The sequence below is a fragment of the Haemaphysalis longicornis genome, unplaced genomic scaffold (assembly GCF_048455015.1).
Source record: "Haemaphysalis longicornis isolate Haplotype H1 unplaced genomic scaffold, Haemaphysalis longicornis Haplotype H1 scaffold_8, whole genome shotgun sequence".
Taxonomy (NCBI): Eukaryota; Metazoa; Arthropoda; class Arachnida; order Ixodida; family Ixodidae; genus Haemaphysalis; species Haemaphysalis longicornis.
Window position 1 is genome coordinate 93,270,918 of NW_027526445.1, and position 21,304 is coordinate 93,292,221.

The 21,304-nt window shown below is 49.1% G+C and overlaps 1 protein-coding gene across 1 annotated transcript in view; it reads left to right on the plus strand.

Annotated features, from left to right (window-relative positions):
* The first annotated feature begins 3,080 nt into the window (after positions 1 to 3,080).
* LOC144148684 (uncharacterized) overlaps positions 3,081 to 21,304 on the plus strand; it is a 41,719-nt gene continuing 23,495 nt past the window's right edge. The window contains exons 1-5 of the mRNA XM_077680200.1: positions 3,081 to 3,185; positions 5,519 to 5,604; positions 11,942 to 12,030; positions 13,558 to 13,759; positions 20,660 to 20,785. Coding sequence (XP_077536326.1) covers positions 3,167 to 3,185; positions 5,519 to 5,604; positions 11,942 to 12,030; positions 13,558 to 13,759; positions 20,660 to 20,785 — 522 coding nt within the window. The 5' untranslated portion in view covers positions 3,081 to 3,166. The remainder of the gene's footprint in view (positions 3,186 to 5,518; positions 5,605 to 11,941; positions 12,031 to 13,557; positions 13,760 to 20,659; positions 20,786 to 21,304) is intronic.

Below are 21,304 nucleotides of genomic sequence, written 5' to 3' on the forward strand. Positions count from 1 at the left end.
CACCAGGTAATGTAGCCCAAATGCCGCTAGCGGTATTGCATGGTCCGGGTACATCGATGTCTTCGCTCTTCGTGATACATAAGTGTGTACCGGCAAGGGCATGAGAGAGGAGGAAAACCAGACACCACCGACTTCCTGCTGGTTTTATTTCAAAGACCCGTACACATACCTACTAGCACAATATTAGCAGTCCTACTACGAACGCCTACGTGTTGAAGCCACGTTGTTGTTGAAGTAACTCGGGGGACGAATTGCAAAGCATCCTTACAGCACTGTAGAAACAGAAGAACCGTGGGCCTGAAAATTAATATGCAAAAAACTAAAGTAATGATCAATAAACTCGGGAGAGCACATCGGTTTGAGATAGGTGGCGAGGCAGTGGCAGTGGTAAGCGAATATATCTAGTTTGGCCAAGTTGTGACCCCGGATCTGAACCATGAGGCAGAGAAAATTGCGATAAGAATTGGGTGGATTGCATTCGGCAGGCATTCTCAGATAATCAATGGCAGCCTACCATTGTCCCTGAAGAAGAAAGTATGTGACAACTGCATCTTACCGGCCCTCACAAACGGGGCAGAAACTTGGAGGCTCGCTAAGAGGGTCCAACTTAAATTGAGAACGACTCAGCGTGCAATGGAGCGGAAAATGATAGGTGTAATAATAATGAACAATTAAGACTGCGGAGTGGGTCAGGGAGCAAACGCGTGTTAAGGACATATTAGTAGAGATTAAGAAGAAATGGGGTGGGCAGGGCCTGTAATGCGAAGGCAAGGTAATTGTTCGCCATAAAGGGTAACAGAATGGATTCTTAGAGAAGGCAAGCGTCGCGGGGGGCGGCAGAAAGTTAGATGGGAAGATGAGATCAAGAAGTTTGCTGGGATAAATTGGCCGCAGTTAGCACAAGACCGGTTTAATGTGATATCCATGGGAGAGATCTTTGCCCTGCAGTGCGCGCAGGCAGGCCGATGATGATGATGACGAATAACATTGTTTGAGATGTTATTTTTTTATTTGATTTTTTATTTTTTGGAAAAAAAAGCAAGGGGAGGCTGAGACTAAAGGCGAACGTGGCCTGACAGAGGCCTCAGCCACCCGATTTACAGCGTACATAACAACAGGTTTGTTCACAAATTTAAGCATGATAGCACAATCGTAATAGAGAAATAGCACAAAGCAAAGTCATTACTACACTTATGTATTATACAAAGCATAGGTCTCAAATCCACAAAGGGATCACAATGTACACATAAATGCAGTAATTCGTACGCATGAACTTTCATCAGTTACACTACTATGTCATAATTACGTATTAATATATTTTTGTTTGAAATTGTTTTTAATTTCTACCTTTAGGAGGACATGTAGACACATACTTCGAACCCTGAATTATATATCAGTATTGCGAGAGTTTCGCTTAAGTAACACTTATTTGACCTGTTTTTTAAACGTAAGTTCACTGGCGTCGAAGATTAATTTTTCTCCTAATTTATTTAATATTTCAGTTGACTGGTACTGGAAAGATTGCTCACCATAGTTCGTTCTTACTTTTGGAGTGTGCATTATTATTGTATGGCTGAGGTGTTAGCCAGAAGATTTATTGTTAGCTTGATTGTGGGTCTTGTGCTTATAAATGGTGTGCAGAACCTTCATGTAATAGATTTGGTCAGCTCGAAGCGTTGAATATTCATAAATAAAGGACTTGTCCTCAAATCTGCGTAACAGCCCCGCTAATCTAAATATATGCGCAAAATTCTTATTTGCAATACAACGAGCCTGTTATAATTTTAGTTGTCGTACCCCACATCAAAATCCCGTAGCATAGTTTCGAATAAATTAGAGCATTGTATAAGTTTTTGTTTCAACCATAGTGGTAGCAAATGGCGGCCGATTCTAGATATACCGATACTTTTAGAGAGTTCGGAGGACAGGTGAGCAATATTCGTATTCCACGAAAGTTGTTTTTGAAACCAAACACCTAAGAACTTCTGTTCTGTCACTCGGTTCAACTTGGTTCCGTTGAATATAATGGGGATTTCTTTCTTGACATTTTTATTGTACGGCCTAAATATCATGTAAGTTGTCTTCGTAGCGTTAAGTTGCAATTTATTATCTAATAACCAATTTGATAATTGTTCCAAGTAAACATTTACCATTGAGTGAAGTTTAATTATATTATCAGATGTGAAGAAAACGCTAGTGTCATCCGCATACAAGTTCTTGCGGACCTTCTATATTTATGATGTCATTTACATAAACTATAAACAGTAACGGGCCTAACTTGGAGCCTTGCGGGACACCTTGTTTTAGCTCTAATATGTCTGATGCAATAGAGTTTAGTTGAACAAACTGCTTTCTTTGAGTCAAATAGCTTTTTAAAAGGTTACCTGCCACGCCACGTATTCCATACCTCTCCAATTTATTTAGCAAAATATTATGATCAATCGAATCAAATGCTTTTTTAAGGTCTAAAAACAGTCCAATTGTGAACTGCCTGTTTTCAATGCTTGCAATTATTTTATCTTTAATGTACAGTAATGCTTGCTCTGTGGATTTAGATTTTTGGAAAGCATATTGATACTTGGAAATTACATTGTGTTTAAGAAAGAAAGTCGATAGTTTATTATAGATTACTCTCTCAAATACCTTGGGAAAAACTGTCAGGACAGATATTGGTCTGTAATTTGATACATTGTCGTGTGCACCCGATTTATGAATCGGCGTCACTCTAGCAACTTTAGGTTTCTCAGGAAGAACACCGGTGGACAGACATAGATTAATAATGTACGCTAACACGTCACTTAGTGCACTTAGTGCTAGTGCAACGCGCTTAATCACACTCGATAAAAACCCGTCAATTCCTGCCGCTGCATAATTATTTATTTTTCCGATAAGGTCCCGTACTTCGGTATCGTTCGTTGGTTCAAAAAAGATAGAGCTGGACAATCGTGGAATGCCAATCGCGCCGCGGCCGTCGTTATCAGTGTGTGTTGCGTGCGCACCAGCATTAATAAAATGAGTATTCATACAGTTGGCTAGCTGAAGGCTCTCTACCGGCTCTCCATTTAAATGCGTGAATTGCGGCTTTCTGTGTACCTCTCCCTCTTTTCTCTCAAATAGGAGCAAGGATATCAACCTGGCGGCCGTGGGAGCTGGCCCTGACGCAGGAATGGCTGACAGGGAATCCAGTAAGTCTGCAGGCAATCAAGTGCTACATAGTCATGTTCGTTCAGCGTGACCGGTTACAACGGTCACGGGGGACGGTCAAAACGGTGGCCCATACAGTGCCGGGGAACGTTTACGAATACTTTTCTACAAACGTTGTTGCTAGGCAGGGGAAACAACGACCACCGCACGGCGCAGTATCATTTAGCGGTTCACTCCTTGAGGACATAGGCGGAGACGTTCGCATGACTCCCACTGGCAAATATTTGAACGCTTGAATTGCAACTCCCGTGGAGGAGGAGAGATTGGTGAGCGAAGGATGTCTTCTCCTCTAGTGGGCGAGGTGGGCCTATTCCAGGGCACCGCAGCTGAAACTGATCTCCCGGTCCCAGCTGAGCAGCGGGGCTTTCCACAGCTCAATGGTTGGGCGGGGTATTCGGGGAATGTTCGGGATGTCGGAACAGGCCCGCTTAACCTGGAAAAGTGGGGTGTGCCCTGTAGTACAGGAAAGCCATTTTGTTTTCGCAGAATGAGTGGAAGTGCACGTGGTGTGGAGCCTCACGTCACTATGACGTCATAGTAACGTCATAGCGGACCTCGGCCTATTGGCGGGGAGGAAGGTGTGAGAAAATCGGTGCTTGGAGCGAACATTTTTTTCTCGCCAAAAAATTCACACAAATGCTCCTGCTCTGCACCCCTTCCCCCCTCTCCGAAAAATCATTTTGGTGACCTCAAGGGCTCCAAGGTAAGGAACACATGGCGGGTGCACATAAAAAAACAGTGGTAAAGTGAATCCAGAAAAAGATACAAGGTATGGAGATTCACACCATCACACGCGGTACAGCATTCAAAATGAACGGAGCACTAAAAATAACAAAAATGACTATCCAGTTTTGTATAGGCTAAAATGAAGCTCACATGCGATTTTGATTGGAACAATCCAGGGCCTGTTATCGGCACAATATGCTCAATAAAGTAGTTCCAAAGTGTTGCTGAGGTTATAAGGGATGAGTTCCCGAATGGCTAGGTTCTAGGACAAGGATATGAAACTTTATTTTTAATAAATTTATTACTCCCACATCAAGCTCAGATCACAATCAAAATCGCAAGCACTCAGATCATAGCCCACGCATTATCGACTTTAATTTCATAAGCTGTTTAAGCAAGCTTCTCTTGAACGGGTCATAGCGAGTGACAAGAGCCCTCTGCTCGCTGGTCGTCAAGGGAACGTCACTCGGGTTAACAACACAGACTGCATACGTTATTTTTGTGCTTCTCCCGCCGCTGAAGCAGGAAATAGTTTAGGCTGAACCCTCGGAAACGTAGTTATCACGAGCGAGATGTGAAGCACACGCACGGATGTTCAGCCGGCGCGACATCCACGGCGAAACTGACCGACCGAGCGCCGGCGAAGCAGCCGTAAACCCTCACCTGGTCACGTGGTACCGCTGTGGGAAGGGTGCGAGCGAGCGCAGCTGCGACCCGTTTCATAGCGGATCACGTGGTGCGACGTCACACTTGTTACATTTTGCTCCAGTGGCTCAAGGTCATTGCGACACGATGGACGACCTTGCGAAACGTGGCGCAGTAGAGCTTTCGTTCTAAAGCAAAGCCTGCTGTTGTCTACGAATTAGCGCGGAAGGGTAACCTATGCGACGTCACACCTGTTGCATTTGCGCTCCGGTGGCTCAAGGTCATTGCGACACGATGGACGACCTTGCAAAACGTGGCGCAGTAGAGCTTTCGCTCTAAAGCAAAGCCTGCTGTTGTCTACGAATTAGCGCGGAAGGGTAACCTATGCGACGTCACACCTGTTGCATTTGCGCTCCGGTGGCTCAAGGTCATTGCGACACGATGGACGACCTTGCAAAACGTGGCGCAGTAGAGCTTTCGCTCTAAAGCAAAGCCTGCTGTTGTCTACGAATTAGCGCGGAAGGGTAAACTATGCAACGTCACACCTGTTGCATTTGCGCTCCAGTGGCTCAAGGTCATTGCGACACGATGGACGACCTTGCAAAACGTGGCGCAGTAGAGCTTTCGCTCTAAAGCAAAGCCTGCTGTTGTCTACGAATTAGCGCGGAAGGGTAAATTATGCGACGTCACACCTGTTGCATTTGCGCTCCAGTGGCTCAAGGCCATTGCGACACGATGGACGACCTTGCGAAACGGGGCGCAGTAGAGCTTTCGCTCTAAAGCAAAGCCTGCTATTGTCTCCGAATTAGCGCGGAAGAGTAAACTAATGCCGTGTCGCTCTGATTCGTTGGTTTTTTTGCGAAGTATGTCGCGGCAGCTACATTTCCTAGACCGCATTTTGCTGAGGGCCAACTGTAATGCTCGTTTCTCGTCCGCCTGACAGTTACGGGCGTTGAAAGCCCTCTCATGGATTCGATGGACGTGTTGACCAAAGTTCGCAACCAAGATGGAATCCACTACCGCGTTCCGGTGAGCAACCCGCTTTATTTGCCTTCCAATTAGCGATTACATCTTAAAAAAACGACAGTCCTTCTTCGGCTACTTAAACCCTAAAATTTTGGTCTGTCTGTCTGTCTGTCTGTCTGTTCCTCGCTTCAGACGCCCGCCCAAAAGTTGAAGGAACACTTGAACGAGAAGTTTATGCAGGCAAAGCTTTTGAAAACCACCAAATGTGGAAACGCACTTCACAATTGTCGACATTGTTCAGGAAAAACAAATCGGACATATTTGAGACGAAAAATCAGTATTCAAGTGGTGTTTGCAGCGTTAGTTCGAATAAATATACATGGCTACTTGATGGAATTTTTGCGACACGAAATAAAAGTACGCGTTGAAAACAACGCTTTGATTGACCGAAAATCCAAAAAGACGCTCTCACGTGTGCGTAGCGCGCGCCGTGGCATTCTACGAAACGTGGCCTCCGAGATCAGCGGAGGATATATCCAAGAAGTCAGAGTAACGAAAGGTTAATTCCAGTAGATTATGCGCCAGTAGTGGGACGCGGGAAATTTGAATTGACCCGAGCGCGCCTGAACCGTGTTTGTGGTAAGAGGAGCGAGACGGAAGAGCGTCAGGCGTGGGCGGCAGAGAGCAGAGGCATTTACGTGGCAATTTTTGTAGCGTGAGCTACACTGGCCGGGGTTAAGCAGTTTCGCGTGGCTCCTGGAGAGCCGTGCTGCGCATGCGCGAGGAGCAGCGACGTCTCACGGGGCACAGCTGACGCCTCACGGAGAGCCGCCGCCGCCGCGACTGGATTGGATTGGATTGAAATAAAAGGAATTGGATTGAATTAAATTGGACTGTATTGTATTGAATTGGATTGGAAATCGTCTTAGCAGAAGTAAGCATGATAATCAGCTAATCGTAGAAAACCAGGAAACCTATGAAGCTATGTATATCCTGGAATAGCCGAGCTAAGCCACTGCTAATTTTCTTTAAAACAGTCTTTCTCGGGCTATCAGAAGGCGGAAACGTTGGTCTGCCTGTGTGTCCACTTGTCCCATATAGATTACCCGCCGCGGTGGCTCAGTGGTTTTTGCCTTGCTGAGCACGAGGTCGCGGGTTCGATTCCCGGCCGCGGCGGCCGCTTTTCTGATGGAGGCGAAAAGCAAAAACGCCCGTGTGCACGAGATTTCGGCGCACGATAAAGATCCCCAGGTGGTCAAAATTAATTCGGAGCCCTCCACTACGGCGCGCCTCATCGCCTGCGCTGCGTCGGCGCGTTAAAACCCTACAATCAAATCCCATATAGATTCAGCCGGCCGGCCCATAGTTTTAACAATTCCCGAACAAAGAGTATATTTAGGCGAAAACTTTCCGAAGCATAGTTCGTGCTTGTGAGCACTGTTCAGGAAAAAGAAAACATTATGTTTGAGGCAAAACGTCAATGCGCAGATGCTATGCGCAGTGTTCCTTTAATTGTTTTATGATTTTATAAGTGTTATGGGAGTGAAATTTCATCATTACGTGCCGATTTCTCCACCTCGCGAATGCACGCGCCCATTTTTTAAGGTAAAGAAGAAACAAGAAAAAAACAAATGCTGCATATAATTTACAACCCCTTCCTAAAGAAAGTTGAGGGAAGCGCTGAAGCTAAAAGTGCGTCGAAATTTCGCTAAAGACCCAAATAGCCAACCAAGAACGGACCCGTGCGACCGTTTTTCGTGCACTAAGTAAACGCATCTAAGAAAGACTTAATTGTGTACCTTTATGTCATTTGAGATTATAGTACTCCTTCATGGTCGATGCGGGTGTTTATTGTCTTATCTAGAGCCGTTCCTTTTCGCGGTTTTCAAGTATAACCGTTTGGACACAATGCAAGCCCGGTTTCACGCACGCGCCGCGTGTCCGGGATCGTATCAGAGCTTTCCGGTCGACCAGACGGTCTAAGGGGGCGTGCATTGGTTTGTTGATAAAACGCCATCGATAACATTAAGAAAGCTTTCGCTTAAAAAAAAAAGAAATGCTGTAGGAAAACATTGCCGAGAAGTTTCGAACGTATCGATAAACCTTGATTCCGAGTACACATTGCCGTGTTTTTGAAAAAATAAATAAATCCGCGTCAGTCTTAATCACAACATTTGCGTACTGATCCCCGGACTAAATCTAATGCTACAGAACATGGGTTTCAGTATTGGCTGTCTTCGCGTTTTTATGGCCTCTTTTGAAGTACGTCTACATGCCGGTCGCGACAAGCTTAGTCTAACGCCCGCACAAGCACACATACGCACGCCGGCACGCGCAGCTTATCGGCATTCCCCGCAACTTTTCAATGAAGGATGACAAAAAGTTATCGAGAATGCAGCTCTAGTTTACTTCAAAAAAAAAAAAAAAAGCCCATGCTTGCTCCAAATAACCACGAAACGCACCGAACCTAACTGTTCACCGGTTCTTTCAGGACCTGCCATTCGCAGCAAATCAAGCTCTTTATTGGTCAATGAAAGCCGTTCTGATGCACTATAGTCGAGAAATTTTGCAGCGACATGGGTGCGGAAAATGTAGCGTGTCAAATGCAGATGCTTTGTTAAGATTTCAGCAGCGTCCGTTGCGGGACCAACGCCCTGCGTCCCCCCCCCCCCCCCCCCCCGCTCCCCATATTTCATCAGTATTTTTAAAGCGAGAGCTTTTTTGGTGCGACAGATGGCGTCCTGCAAAAAAAAAAAAAAAACAATGGATTTTCTCCCCATAGACCGTTTGGTCGACCGAAAAGCTCTAAGATCACTGCACACACGACGCGGGCGTGAAACAGGGCTTTTATGTCAAAACGCTTACTTAAAAATCGCAGAAAAGGAACGGTTCTATACACGCATCGATCATGCAGGAGTGCAATAGTATACCTTTATCTCACAAATCCCGTATTGATATACATTTACATAGCCCGTTTATGCGTTTACTTAGCACGGAGAGGGCTCGGAGTGGATAAAGAGGATGGTGTGGGAAAGGGAGGGACAATCGGGGGGGGGGGGGGGGGGTAAAGAGGGGGATGGGCAGAGGTGGGAGGCAGGCAGGAAGGAAGAGAGGATCATGATGATAATGAAAGAGGAGAGCCCGAATAGGAAGAGATGAGGGGGGAGAAAAGGGGGAGGAAAAATTACGGGACGGGAAAGGTAGGAGTAATGAGGAGTTGGGGAAGACGCCAGCGAGAATAACGCGAGAAGGCTAAGAGGGAAAACGAGCTTGAGAGGAGGGGAATTGGACCGGTAGTAACATGTTTGAGGAGACGAGCAATGGACCCACGTAAACGGGCAGCTGAAACGTTTAGGCACCTCGACATAAAAAGCATGGACACGCGGTGGCTGTCGACTAGAAGGCTAACAATGAAATGTGGAAAGACCCGTGGAGAATAAAAGACAGACACGAAAAGAGGCAAAGCAGACACAAACGAATCAATAGAGGGGAGAGAACGGTATTTGTCATTAGAGAAGTACTGGAAAGAAATTTATTATCCATAAGGATAGTATAAACGATAGATCAAAGGGCAGGGAAGCATGCCCAACATGATGGGGCATGTGGCGCCTGCTTAAAGGGAACCGAAATGATTCCGCACATTTTATAGGAATGGGATCGTATCCATGCAAATCCATATGTGGGAAATATTGGCCTTCCCCGGGGTCGAAAGGCAATACGGGAAAAGTAAGCTGGCCTATGGAGTTAACGAAAAGAATATTCGAATGTTGGTGGAGGTAAAAAATGCAAAGAAATTGGCACAGCTTGCCCTAGTGGTGCAAGACTGGAGAAACAGCAGAGCTCGCGGCCCTTCCTCGAAGTCCCAGTGGTTGCATCATCATCAGCAGCAGCAGCCCACTAGGCCCGCTGCAGGACGAAGGCATCTCCCATCGACGTCCAACCGCTCCTGTCCCGCGCCACTCGAGTCCATTCTATGCCTCCGAATTTCCTTATTTCGTCCCTCCATCGAGTGATTGGCCTTCCTCTTTTACAGCGAAGCTGTTAGTTTCTCGTTAGACGGAAAATTTCGTGCCCGAAACAAAAAAAAACCCACGCAGGATTCAGCAGTTCTCGCCCAAGACGCCGAGCGCATACGTCAGGCTAATCAGGCGTGCTGTATCGAGCTCAGCATTCGTGTAAAGAAAAAACAAAAGAAGCATCGAAACCGCGTGATTTTTAAGGCGTCTGTGAACACTGAGACCCCCCCCCCCCCTCACACACACACACACAAAGTGTTTTAGCAGAGTCCTTCAATGCTTTTCTGGTCATGAAACCTCGCCATCACGCTATGGGAGAGCTCTGTTCGCTGCCGCGCCGTGGCGCTAGTCTTGATCGGAGGGCGGCCGGGGGCGTGGTCAGAGCGCGTTTGGTAGGGAATGGACCACGGAGTAAGATAAAACAGACGCTCGCCGCCTAATCAGCAGTGCGCTTTCGCTTTACGTGTCGTGGGACGCTCGAATGGACTTATCATTTCGTGAGTGGCGAAAAAATTTGCTGCGAACGGGCATGCTGCTACTGCGTTCCTGCCTGCTGGTCTGGCTACAGAGCAGCGGCGGCCGCCCGATGCCCTCCGATCTGCGGTGGCGCCACTCGCGGTAGCCTTTGTCCCCGTACGAAACTTAGCCGGGAGTTTCATGACCAGAGAAGCATTGAATGACTCTGGTTTTAGTAAAGATTAGGTGTGCAGCTGCTCTCTAAAGGGGAGGGGGATGACGTCATTCGATGGCGAACGCATGCGTCAGGACCCAGAGTTTTCCGCCTGAGAAGTCTAGTGCAAGCGACGAGCCCGCCGAGATAATCAGTAACATTTCATACCCTCAGCCATCAGCGTGCGTAGTGGTTTACAACAGCTTCGCTGGACATGAACTTTTGCAGGGCGGGATGGCGTATTATTTTTTTTTGTTCTAGATCGACCCGTCCCTCGGCGTCCACTCTTTCACCCCGGTAGCCCACTGATTGCCATTTCGCCTAATTACATGGCCAGTTCTTTTTCTTTATCTCCTACTCTAGTTTGTTCTCTTATCCAGAATGCTCGTTTCCTTTCCAAGTGTTACTCCTGACAATATTCGTTCCATGGCCCGTTGAGCTGACATACGTTTGCTTTCAAGTTGTTTAGTATAACGCGCCAAGTTTCCGCTCGATGTGTCATTCCCTTACATTTATATCCGAACTTGCCGCTGCAAGTTGTCCCTGACTGGCAGGCCCAGATCGCTTCGTCCCCCAGGCTTTCACATCTCTCCCAAAGTGGACCGCTCCAGAACCCGGGGCCAACCCCAAAGCCAGCCCCCGCTCTACGAAACCACAGGAAATGCTGCGCGCCCAGAATGCGATGGTATAGCTCAATCGGATAGACGCCGCTTTCATAGCGCGAGGGACCCAGGGGCGGTATTCTCGAGTTTTGTCCCTTTTGCGTCCCTTTCAAAAGTGTCCCTTTTGGCGAGCCCTGATTGGCTAAAAGCAAACAACCGGAAGTGACGTAACGCAAGCGCGGCAAACCTACCGCCAACGCTCACTGCTTAACCGGAAGTACGTCACGAGGAAGGGGCGCAAAAGGGACGTTTTGAAAAGGGACAGTTACGAGAATACCACCCCACGTTTGATTCCGACGACGCAAAGCGTTTTTCTTTCCACTTGGCTGCCCATGTTATTGCTTCCCACCACTGCTAACCCGAACCCCTCGGTCCTTTGGGGTGGCCCAGTGGTTAGGCTGCCGCTTTTACGGCGTAAAGGTCCCTGGATGTCCCTAACATACTTTTCTTGATGCTTCTGCGTTTTCTGTCAACGCGGGACGGATTTGTGTCGGCCTAAACAACTCTGCTGTTAATGTAACGAAGGCATGCTACCACCCGTAACGGGCAAAATTTAATTTGAGCCTGCCGCTACAAGCAGCGAAAAAATTCACGAGTAGTATAACGCAGATACAGCAACTTATTTGAAGCAACGTACACGATATCACGCGGATATAAATGGGTACTAACAGTCAATAAACCAATCATCAATCAATCACTCATTCGGTTGGTCGGTCAAAGTAGAGTAAGGAGGAAAGTGTTAAAGGCAGGAAAAGGGATGATTTATCCAGGGATAGCGGAGAGGCGAGGGAAGACGGACAAAGAGAGGCGAATGGGAGAAGGGAGTGTAGGAGTGGCAGATGTGTGAGAGGAAGGCGGAGAGCCAGAGAGGGGGCGTCCTTCGCCACTATTTCGGGGCATTTGAGTCTGTCTTGAAGAACTCTGTAACGTGTTTGGTGTCACCTTTGAACCCGTACTCAGAATAGCTCACGTTGAACGACCATTTGAACAAACTGAAACAATATATCTTACACTGAGGTAAAAGTTTTACGTGTCATCTTGTTTTATTGCAGGTAACACCCGATTACTTCGTGATTCCGGGCAACCTGACTGCTGGGACGGAGGTGTATATCTTAGGCCTTTGTGCGCCTTCGGCGGAGAAGTGAGTTTGACGGCGCGAGACTGCGTCTCTGTAATAGCCGAACAAGTGTGGACCAAAGCCCGCATGCGCAACGAGGGTCACGTGAATACGGTTGCCATGACGACAGAAATTGAGAGAGAGAAAAGCTTAGCAGGGGCCCCAGCGGTCACCGGAGCATTGGGAGAATGTGGAGGAAGTCACGTGGTTTCTTCGCGCACATTGGGGGTCACGCTCACCGGGTGGCGTATATGCGTTTCCTAGTCAGTACAGCCAGCCGTCCCCTCAGCTTGCTTAAGGGGGTTATATCACAGCATAAGCGGACCTACAGCATACAAAACCCCCCGAACTGAAATAAATAACAGCCAAAATGGACCTGCAATGGTTGAAAACCACGGTGTAGAAAAATATAGCCGAAACCTAACTAAAAGGGGAAAACCCGCACAAACGTACAGGAAGCAGTAGCTGAAGCTTAAAACAAAAAATAGGTATGCAACGAAAATACCCGAAATCCCATTTATGATGCATAAGAATGTCATAAATAGATTATATGCGTAGTAACGTAACGGGATTGGAACCCGGGTTAGGATTTCGCCTCGCCGGAGCAGAAATACTACACTACGAAACCAAGCGATTCTGAGCGATTAAATTGAGGACCACATGCACGTGGACATAGCTTCAAACATGCCCCTAGATGGCGCCATGGGTCGCTTGGCTGTGCTGACTAGGAAACGCCTATACGCCACCGGGTGTCCTAGCAATGGCGCCGAAGGCCCACCCACCAAGGCCCTACGTTACCCGCGGCACAGCCGGTAGCCAATGATCGGCAGGAGGAGACGAAGCAGACGACAGTGGAGCGAGCGGTGGCGGAGAAAAGATCTTGTGCGCGCTATAACACAAGCGAAAAAGGGCGGCCTACCAAACTGGCTTTGCCGGCTTCGGTAGAGGCGACGTCACGGCCTCGCTAAATGGTTTTCTTTCCTCTATGATAAAAATGAACGCCGTGGATTGGCGGCGGCACCTGTCGTATCCAGAACAAAACTGTTGAAAATCATTTCGCTTGAAGCTGTTGAATCACGAGGTCTCGTAAGTTCGCTCATGCGGAACAATACTCTTTTATTCATTTGCACGTACTCGTGGCCAGTTGGGCCGATGGGGGGTGAAATTACAAGATTTTCGCCTTGAAATGTGGTACAGGAGCCCTGGCGCCAAGCCGCGGCTCCCAAAAAAGAGTCTCCAGAAACCACACCTTTACTGCCATGGGAACTCGTCCCACAGGTCGGATTGTTGCGAAGCCCAGTCATGCACTGCCCAAGTCTCTTGGCTGGTCCCGCCTGCCCCCAATCCCTTCTTCGTCGCGTTCTCGTGTTTGGAGGACATGGAGAAATTATCCAATTCAAGTTGCCCCGGTACCACAAAATATGGCAAAAAAACCACTTAGTTCAATTTTTTTTTTCATGCACGAGTGGTAGTCACGAGATGACGCATCATGAGGGCGTTTGCAGCGAAGGTTTTCAAAGGGACCCCATTCCTCTGCCGCACCTACCGCAGGCTGGAGATCAAATTCCGCGAGGACAAGACCATGGAGAACGTGTCCGTTCTTGTCTGCGTCACGTTGCAGCCGTCGCCCAAGGTTATCCTCCGAACGGTCCAGAACAAGGTAGCCGAGGATGTGCTTAGCGAGGACATCGACGTGAAGTCGGGCTCCCACCTCATCTTCCGCCTCAAGGCCTACGGAGACGGCTCCGCCAAGGTAACGACCCGCCGATTGGCGAACGCTTCAGCATGAGTAGGCGGCATTTGTATTAGCCGTCAACCTCATATGCGAGCGGTGATTGACAAAAATTTGCACCATCTCCCCGCAAGGTGAACCATGGGTAGATGCGACGCATCGTGAGGTTTCCGTTGCGTTTCCGTTATGTTGTTTCCATTTAGCGTGTCAATTTGTTGTTGTTTCCATTATATTACGTACGGTTGCGCCGACCATCACGATAGCAGGCCTGTTAGCCTCCATTCAAATCATCGGTGGTCATCGGATGTCATCGGAGCGGCGGAACGACTGAGCGGAGCGGCGCAGTTACCGCGTTTATATGTACCGCGCGTTAACGGTGAGGGGAATGAGAGAGGGCAGCGCATGCGCATGCGTTAGATGTTTAACCGAGCGCTAACGCGCGCTGACGCACGGCTGGCACGGCGACGGGAGCGAGCGCTAACACGCAGATGGCGCTGCGGTGAGAGCGGCGTTAGCGCGCAGCTGGCGCGGCGAGGAAAATGGGGGAGGGATGCGGACTACGGACGACGGAAGACGCCGGAGGGACAAGGCGAGTTAAAGAGATGCGTCGCATCTAAAAATCATGCACCCCCTCCAACGACGACGATGGTTGAATACGAAGCTTTCTCGTGACGGATGCTTTGGCGGGCCAATCCCACATTTCGAATATGCGCTACTCTGGAGGTACGAGAATACCCACAGCAACTCTAGGGTGTGTGCACTCAGTAGGCCTAACGTTTGGGTTTGGGGTGAACGGCGCGAATCCGTACCATGCTGCTTCGAGGGGTGCCGGCTTGAGGTGTTAAACCCCACGATGGTACGTTAAGCCGACCGTCCTACACACAGAACACAAATAAGCCGGAATGGGAGTAAATGGCTTGACGCGTAACTCAGTACCAATTCGGAGTTTTCAAAACTCCTTCCAATGGGAGTATCGCCTTACTCCCATTATTTAGGCAGTTTTTTCCCATTAGGCATATTTTTCCCATCTAGGCATATGGGAGTTTAATTTTACTGCCACTATAATGGGAGTTTTCAGGGGTACCATTGGGAGTGTATTATTTCCTCCAACTAGGAGTTTTCAGGGGGCGCGTTGGAAGCAGTGTTAACCTGCATTCGAGGATTTTTTTTTCTATTTTGGGGCGTTTGATGTAAACGCTGTGGAGGAATTTATTACTGTATTTGAGACTTCTTAATGAGCGCACAGGGCGCAGTTTCATTTGTCGTTTAGGATTACGTAATTTCTAGTCTTTTCCGCTTCTAACGTTGAATGGCCAAACGTGAAAAGTTTGTTTTCTGCACACAGTCAATTTATTGCATAGCCATTACATAAATACGATATACTTGTGAACACGTTACTAACACAATAAAAACACTGAATCAACAATTGAAACACCTACATCGAGCAAACAAGGTTGATTTGATTGATTGTAGGGTTTAACGCGCCGACGCAACGCAGGCGATGAGGCACGTCGTAGTGGAAGGCTCCGAGTTAATTTTGACCACCTGGGGATCTTTAACGTGCGCCGAAATCTCGTACACACGGGCGCTTTTGCTTTTCGCCTCCGTCAGAAAAGCGGCCGCCGCGGCCAGGAATCTAACCCGCGACTTTGTGCTCAGCAGCGCGACGCCTTAGCCACTGAGCCAACACTGTTAACAGCGAAGGATCACCCATCTCTGCGGATGGCTGTTTCTGCCCTACGTCACTCGCGCCTCACCAATTACGGTCCACTTCCCTCCTCTCCCTCGCTCGTAACACCCTTTCCCTCTTGTGTTCATGGAAAGACGCCGGTCACTCTTTGTCGACTTGACGCTTCCGTTGCTAACGCGATAATAAGGTCAGGCAAGGCACAACCTCTCTACTGGGTTCCATCCTCGCGCCAACAGTTTTATATGTCATGAGACGACGTGTGCAGCAAATGGAAGCGGACGACAACGTTCGAGCGACGGGGAAAACCGAGAGAAAAAGAGAGAGAGAGAGAGAGAGAGAGAGAGAGAGAGAGAGAGAGAGAGAGAGAGAGAGAGAGAGAGAGAGAGAGAGAGAGAGAGAGAGAGAGAGAGATCTGTATTTAGAAAACCGGGTTAGCGAGAGGGATTGGCGGAGGACCAAAAGTCGCCCGCAACCGCCAGAGCTCTGGAGGTGACCAGCACTTGGCTGGACTCCCCGTAGCTGACCAGGTCAGGTCCTGCTTGCTCCCAGTTGGATGAGGAGGAGAGTGGAGACGAATAAACGTCAACGGAGAAAGAAACGCGAGCACACTGTAGCCAGAGCCTTTCGAAGTAATCCGTGCCACAAGGCGAAGAGAGACGCAGAGGCAGTGTAGTAGTAGGTAAGCCTTTCGCGTTCGAAGCACGTAAGGAGGCTTTTCTGAAGAATTTCTCCGTGGTCCGTAGCAGGGCTTGTTGACGCAACTGGGCTCTTGGTTTTCCACAGGTGTTCCAATTATTGCACGTCCTGTTTGAGGGAAGTCTTTGGACGTCCAGCAGGTATTCTAGGTCTTGTAAACAGAGGATACCCACCGAAGGGTCGTAAAATTATCATTGGAAGGCCACAGATATCCGGCATGGGGGTTTTACCGGAATCGCGTCAACTAATTTCACGTAGTTCACACAAGCATGAGCTCAATGCATGCACGGAAAGAAGGAAAGGGGGAGGGGGGGGGGGGCTACGCAGGGCAACACCAAAGAGCTGTGTATGTTTAGAACAACCGATAATGAAAATCAGATCTGGTATACAGACATCCGCCACACTAGAGAGAATGCTTTTCACTAAATTTTTGCCTCCTTCCGTAGACAATGTGATGCACGCTGCTGGCATGTCTACAAGTCACTAGACACTGTACAAAAGACACCTCGACGTGGCCGCTTGGTCACAACGCCTCCATAATCAAGGGCACTGCAAAATGCTTGCCCAAAAGGGACGAGTCCATTGTGCGGACGTCTCGACCCAAAAATACCGGCCTGATCTTGGCGCCAGGCCGCAGTAAAAATCGCATTAACTATACGTACTCGTTCGCCAGCAGCTGACCGCCGCTGCAACTTGCTTTTTGTACAACATTTCGCGAAGCAAAAACATGGTGGAGGGACAATGCTGTCGTCGCCTTTCTTGCGGTTATGGGACGCAGACGTACACACGACGCATGTACACGCACACACGCATTAGGAAAAGCACTACAAAAGTGACGAAGAAAAACGATCTATGAGAATCAAGAAAGGGCACTTATAGGTAACGCGTTAGACAAAAACGAAACAAAATATCGTTATAGGCTATTCTCGTATAGGAAATGCCACGTAAACAGGAAGTCATCAGTTTATAAGTCAAGGGCTGGAAAAAAAGAGAACTGCTAGGGAAAGAGAAAGTTATCCCTAACACTCTACAACTAGAGTTGTGCCAAAACAAAAAAAAAAAAAAACAAATCACAAGCAGACAGTTACAAGAAGACGGGACGCAGACAGGAAGCTATCGGATCATAAATCAAGCCCGTCAGTACAGTCTCGGTAACACCCAATACATGCAATGAAGGCCTCGTTACACAGCCCCCACTCAGAGCTCCGTTGTGTTGATAAGCCACGGCCGACATTCGAATCAAATAACACGCCTGGGAACGTCAACAGCTGGCGACGGGTGACAGCCGATCACGCGACACGAAGAGGATGATGCTCAAGGTGCGTTTCCTTGTTGTCTGAGGGGTGCTGGTCTCACAAGCGCAGGACGCTGTTGCGAGAACTGCATAGCCGCATGTAGAGGTAAAGTTAAGACAGTGCAGGCGCCTGTGCGCACCCGCAAGAAAGAGAGGGCGCGCATATAGAGTGATCAATGATCACGCGGCGTCCGCCTAAGTGCGCCCACACGCTGCGTCGCCACAGAGCTACCCTGTTTCCTGCTACAGCCATTGATTAACGTCGTGTTCCGCGTGCGCCAGCGATGCTGCCATGGCGCCGCATGCCTCGCGCCGTGTTGAGGCCCAAGTAAACCTAGAGCATCCAAAGACGCAGACAACTGACCCGTATGCTCGAAGCAAGAACACACGAATGCCTACCACGCTGACCGGAAAAGAACAGCGCAGAAGACACCGCTCATGTCAGGGCGAGGGCCAGTTATAGACAGACACTAAGAAGAAGCATAATTGCTGTGCGCAGGATGTCGGCTTGCTTACGAGGCTTGTAAACAGAACGTCTGCACGCCTGCGTCAAGTTTGTGCGACGGACAAAGACAAATGTCCGCTGCTTCTGTGGCGGGTATGGTGCCTAAGCCGTAGCGAGCCAGAAGCCGAATCGGTAGCCATACGGGACAGAACGTTGCGAGCCAGAAGAAGCCAATTCAGTAGTCATACGGGACAGAACGTTGCGGTGGCGCGGCACACAAAAAACAAAAAACTTCCACGGTGATTATCTAGTGCCCTCAATGAACGTGCAATTTATATGGATTTAAGCACTACTGCTCGAAAACACCGGTCTTCGGAATGCAAGAAAAATCTAAGAGCTACGGGACTATATTCAGGCGTGGTCCATCTGAACATACGATATCTTGCGACATCTCGACGAGACGCTCTAGTCAGGAGAGGAATTCTCCGCGAATAGTTGAAATTAGGTGAATAACGGTCTCTGTAGACCGCTTCATCAACAAACCTCCCTCACACGTTCACCCTGGCTGTCGACACTAAGAAATGTAACAAATGGAGGCCGTAACAGCTATAGATTAAAGGAAAAAACGCTGAAATCCCGGTGGCTATGCCTCTTATTGCATGGGAGGTGACGGGATACTATTTCTGCTCACGCATGCGTGGTGTGCTGGCTAATGACTCGGAAGAGATTTAAATTTCTCGAGACTCATTCGTTATGCTACATTCCGGGGTCGTCCATTCCACACGGTCCCTTCCTGGAGTTCTCCCGGGCTGCCCGTACAAGAGAAATAGATGGAGGGATCTCCGAGCGAACCTTCGTAGCCGCGCATAAATCGTTTCTGCCCTCGTTTAAATGGTTCTTCGATTGTCTCCGGGCGACCTCCGACATACATCACAATGCAAGCTTCGGTAGCGATAGAGCAATCAATTCGTGGAAACGGGAAACGTACGAGCACGGCTGGCTGTGGGTATTGATGACTGGGCGGCTGGGAACCATTCGTCGTATCGCCCTACTGACCGGGAAAGCGAGAGGGGAAGCGGCAAGGCTGGTTGGGCTATGTATTGTGGGCGGCTCCGGAAGCTTTTTTTATTATAATGGTCTCGCAACAGCATTTGTTTCCGTTACGCCGAAAAAAAAGCCCAATCATTTCGAGCGAAGCATTGTTTGAGAATGCTCGTTATTCCTTCCGTTTCAATCGGTGGGTCTATATCTAGCCTTTATGGCCGCGGTCAAGTATTGAGTGCGTATTTGTCTAGAGCGAAACGGGTCAACTGCGCCCTCAGTAGGATGTCCCCTCTTTTGTACAAGCTATACAAGATAATGATTTTTTCGACTCATGCGACGAGCACAAACCGGCACGCTAATAGCACAGCACGTTCGACGCTACATAAATGGGCTGACAAATGGGCTACACAAATGGGCATATATAGTTATAGAGATGTAATAGTTATATAGTTATAGATAGATATATAGATATAAAGATATATAGATAGCTTTGCCTTTACGAGCATCGTAATGTGGGGACGGGTCGTCAATCCGGGACTTCATTAGTCTCCCACTATACGAAGCTGGGATTCGGGACAGGAGCGGCACAGCACCTTCTACCGCTGCTACGGGAAGGGTGTGGGATTTTAGCAATCATGGAGTTTTCCGAACACTCCCGTACCACCTTGTACAATGGGGTCCACTGTTAGAGGGAAACGGCGAGCGCGTGGCCACTGCGCTCCGCGAAGCGGCGGCGCCGAGAAGTGGCGAGAATCGGAGACAGCCGGCACATGCTCACTGACTGCATGAGGCGGCAAAAGCCACTCTGTCGCCTGCTACGGCACTCCGCTGCGCCGCTCAGCTTGCTATAGCCACAATCCTTCAATGCTTCTCTGGTCATGAAACTGCCGGCCAAGTTTCGTACGGGGACAAAGGCTACCGCGAGGGGCGCCACGGCAGATCGGAGGGCATCGCGCGGCCGCCGCTCCTTTGTAGCCAGACCGGCAGGCAGGAACGCAGTAGCAGCATGCCCGTTCGCACCAAATGTTTTCGCCCCTCACAAAATAAGTCCATTTGAGCGGCCCACGACACCTAAAGCGAAAGCGCACTGCTGATGTGGTGGCGAGCGTCTGTTTTATCTTACTCCGTGGTCCGTTCCCTGCCAAACGCGCTCTGACCATGCCCCCGGCTGCCCTCCGATCAACACCAGCGCCGCGGCGCGGCGGCGTACGAAGCTCTCCCATAGCGTACGAAGCTCTCCCATAGCGTGACGGCGAAGTTTCATGACCAGAAAGGCATTGAAGGACTCTGCTGTAGCTGAGGGATTTCGCACTCAAGGATGTGAGCGGCGCAGCGGAGTGCCGTAGCAGACGACAGACTGGCTTCTGCCGCCTCATGCAGTCAGCGCGCATGGGCCGTCTGTCTCCGATTCTCGCCACTTCTCGGCGCCGGCGCTTCGCGGAGCGCAGTGGCCACGCGCTCGCCGTTTCCCTTGAACAGTGGACCCCACTGTACAAGGTGCCGGGGGCAGCGCAGAATTTAGACAGCGGGGAGTACTGCATAGGATAGTGCAAGTAGAGTTGCAAGTACAAGTAGAGTGACGACAGGTAATTGTTTGAAGGAGTTGGAGACAGTGCAGGTCCGTCTGTCGTATTACTCCGTGGTTTTCTGCTAATTGACGAAAGCAAGACGGCTCTGAAAAATGCGGTGTGCGGGAGCGACGTTGAGTCGCCAACTGTGGTTTCAACGCAATGTCCGCTTCTGCTTGTCCAGCTGACGCTCAACGACAAGCCGGTCACTTTTCCTCCTCGCGAGGCATTTCCCCTGGACAAGGTCCTGTACTTCTCCTTGCACGGCGACTTCTTCACCGGCACGGTCAGCATATTCAAGCCGCAGTGGGTGAGTTCATCTTTTCATTCATTCCTTATCTCCTTTTCGGGTAGTGGCTTGTACAATGAGGAGAGTCCGGCGCTGGGACTGTTGGCACAAGCTTGCGAAAAAACTACAGAACCCAACACACACAGCCCGTGTGTTGTGCATCTCTCTTCTTTGTGTGCGCCTCTTCAAATAGTGGGTTGTGTAGTTTTTGAACGGCGATGCTGATTGTTGGAAAATGTGATCTGGTTGAGAAGACGAAGACATCGAAGCCACCTCACAGGCAGCGAGGCTCGTTACACCATCTTCTTCCTCTACCGAATTACCCCCTCGAAGATCGCATTAAACCACTGTCCTCTAACATACGTCTGCTTCCTGGTCTTCAACAATTTGGTGCCGTGACCAGGATGGAAGGATTACATCGTTGAAGACCCCTACCGATGAAGCAGGCCCATCGAAGAGGACGCGGCTGCCAAGAACGACGCATCGCCCCAGCTCCTGCTAGAGCGGCACCTCAGCGTACCGCGTGTCATCATGGACCTG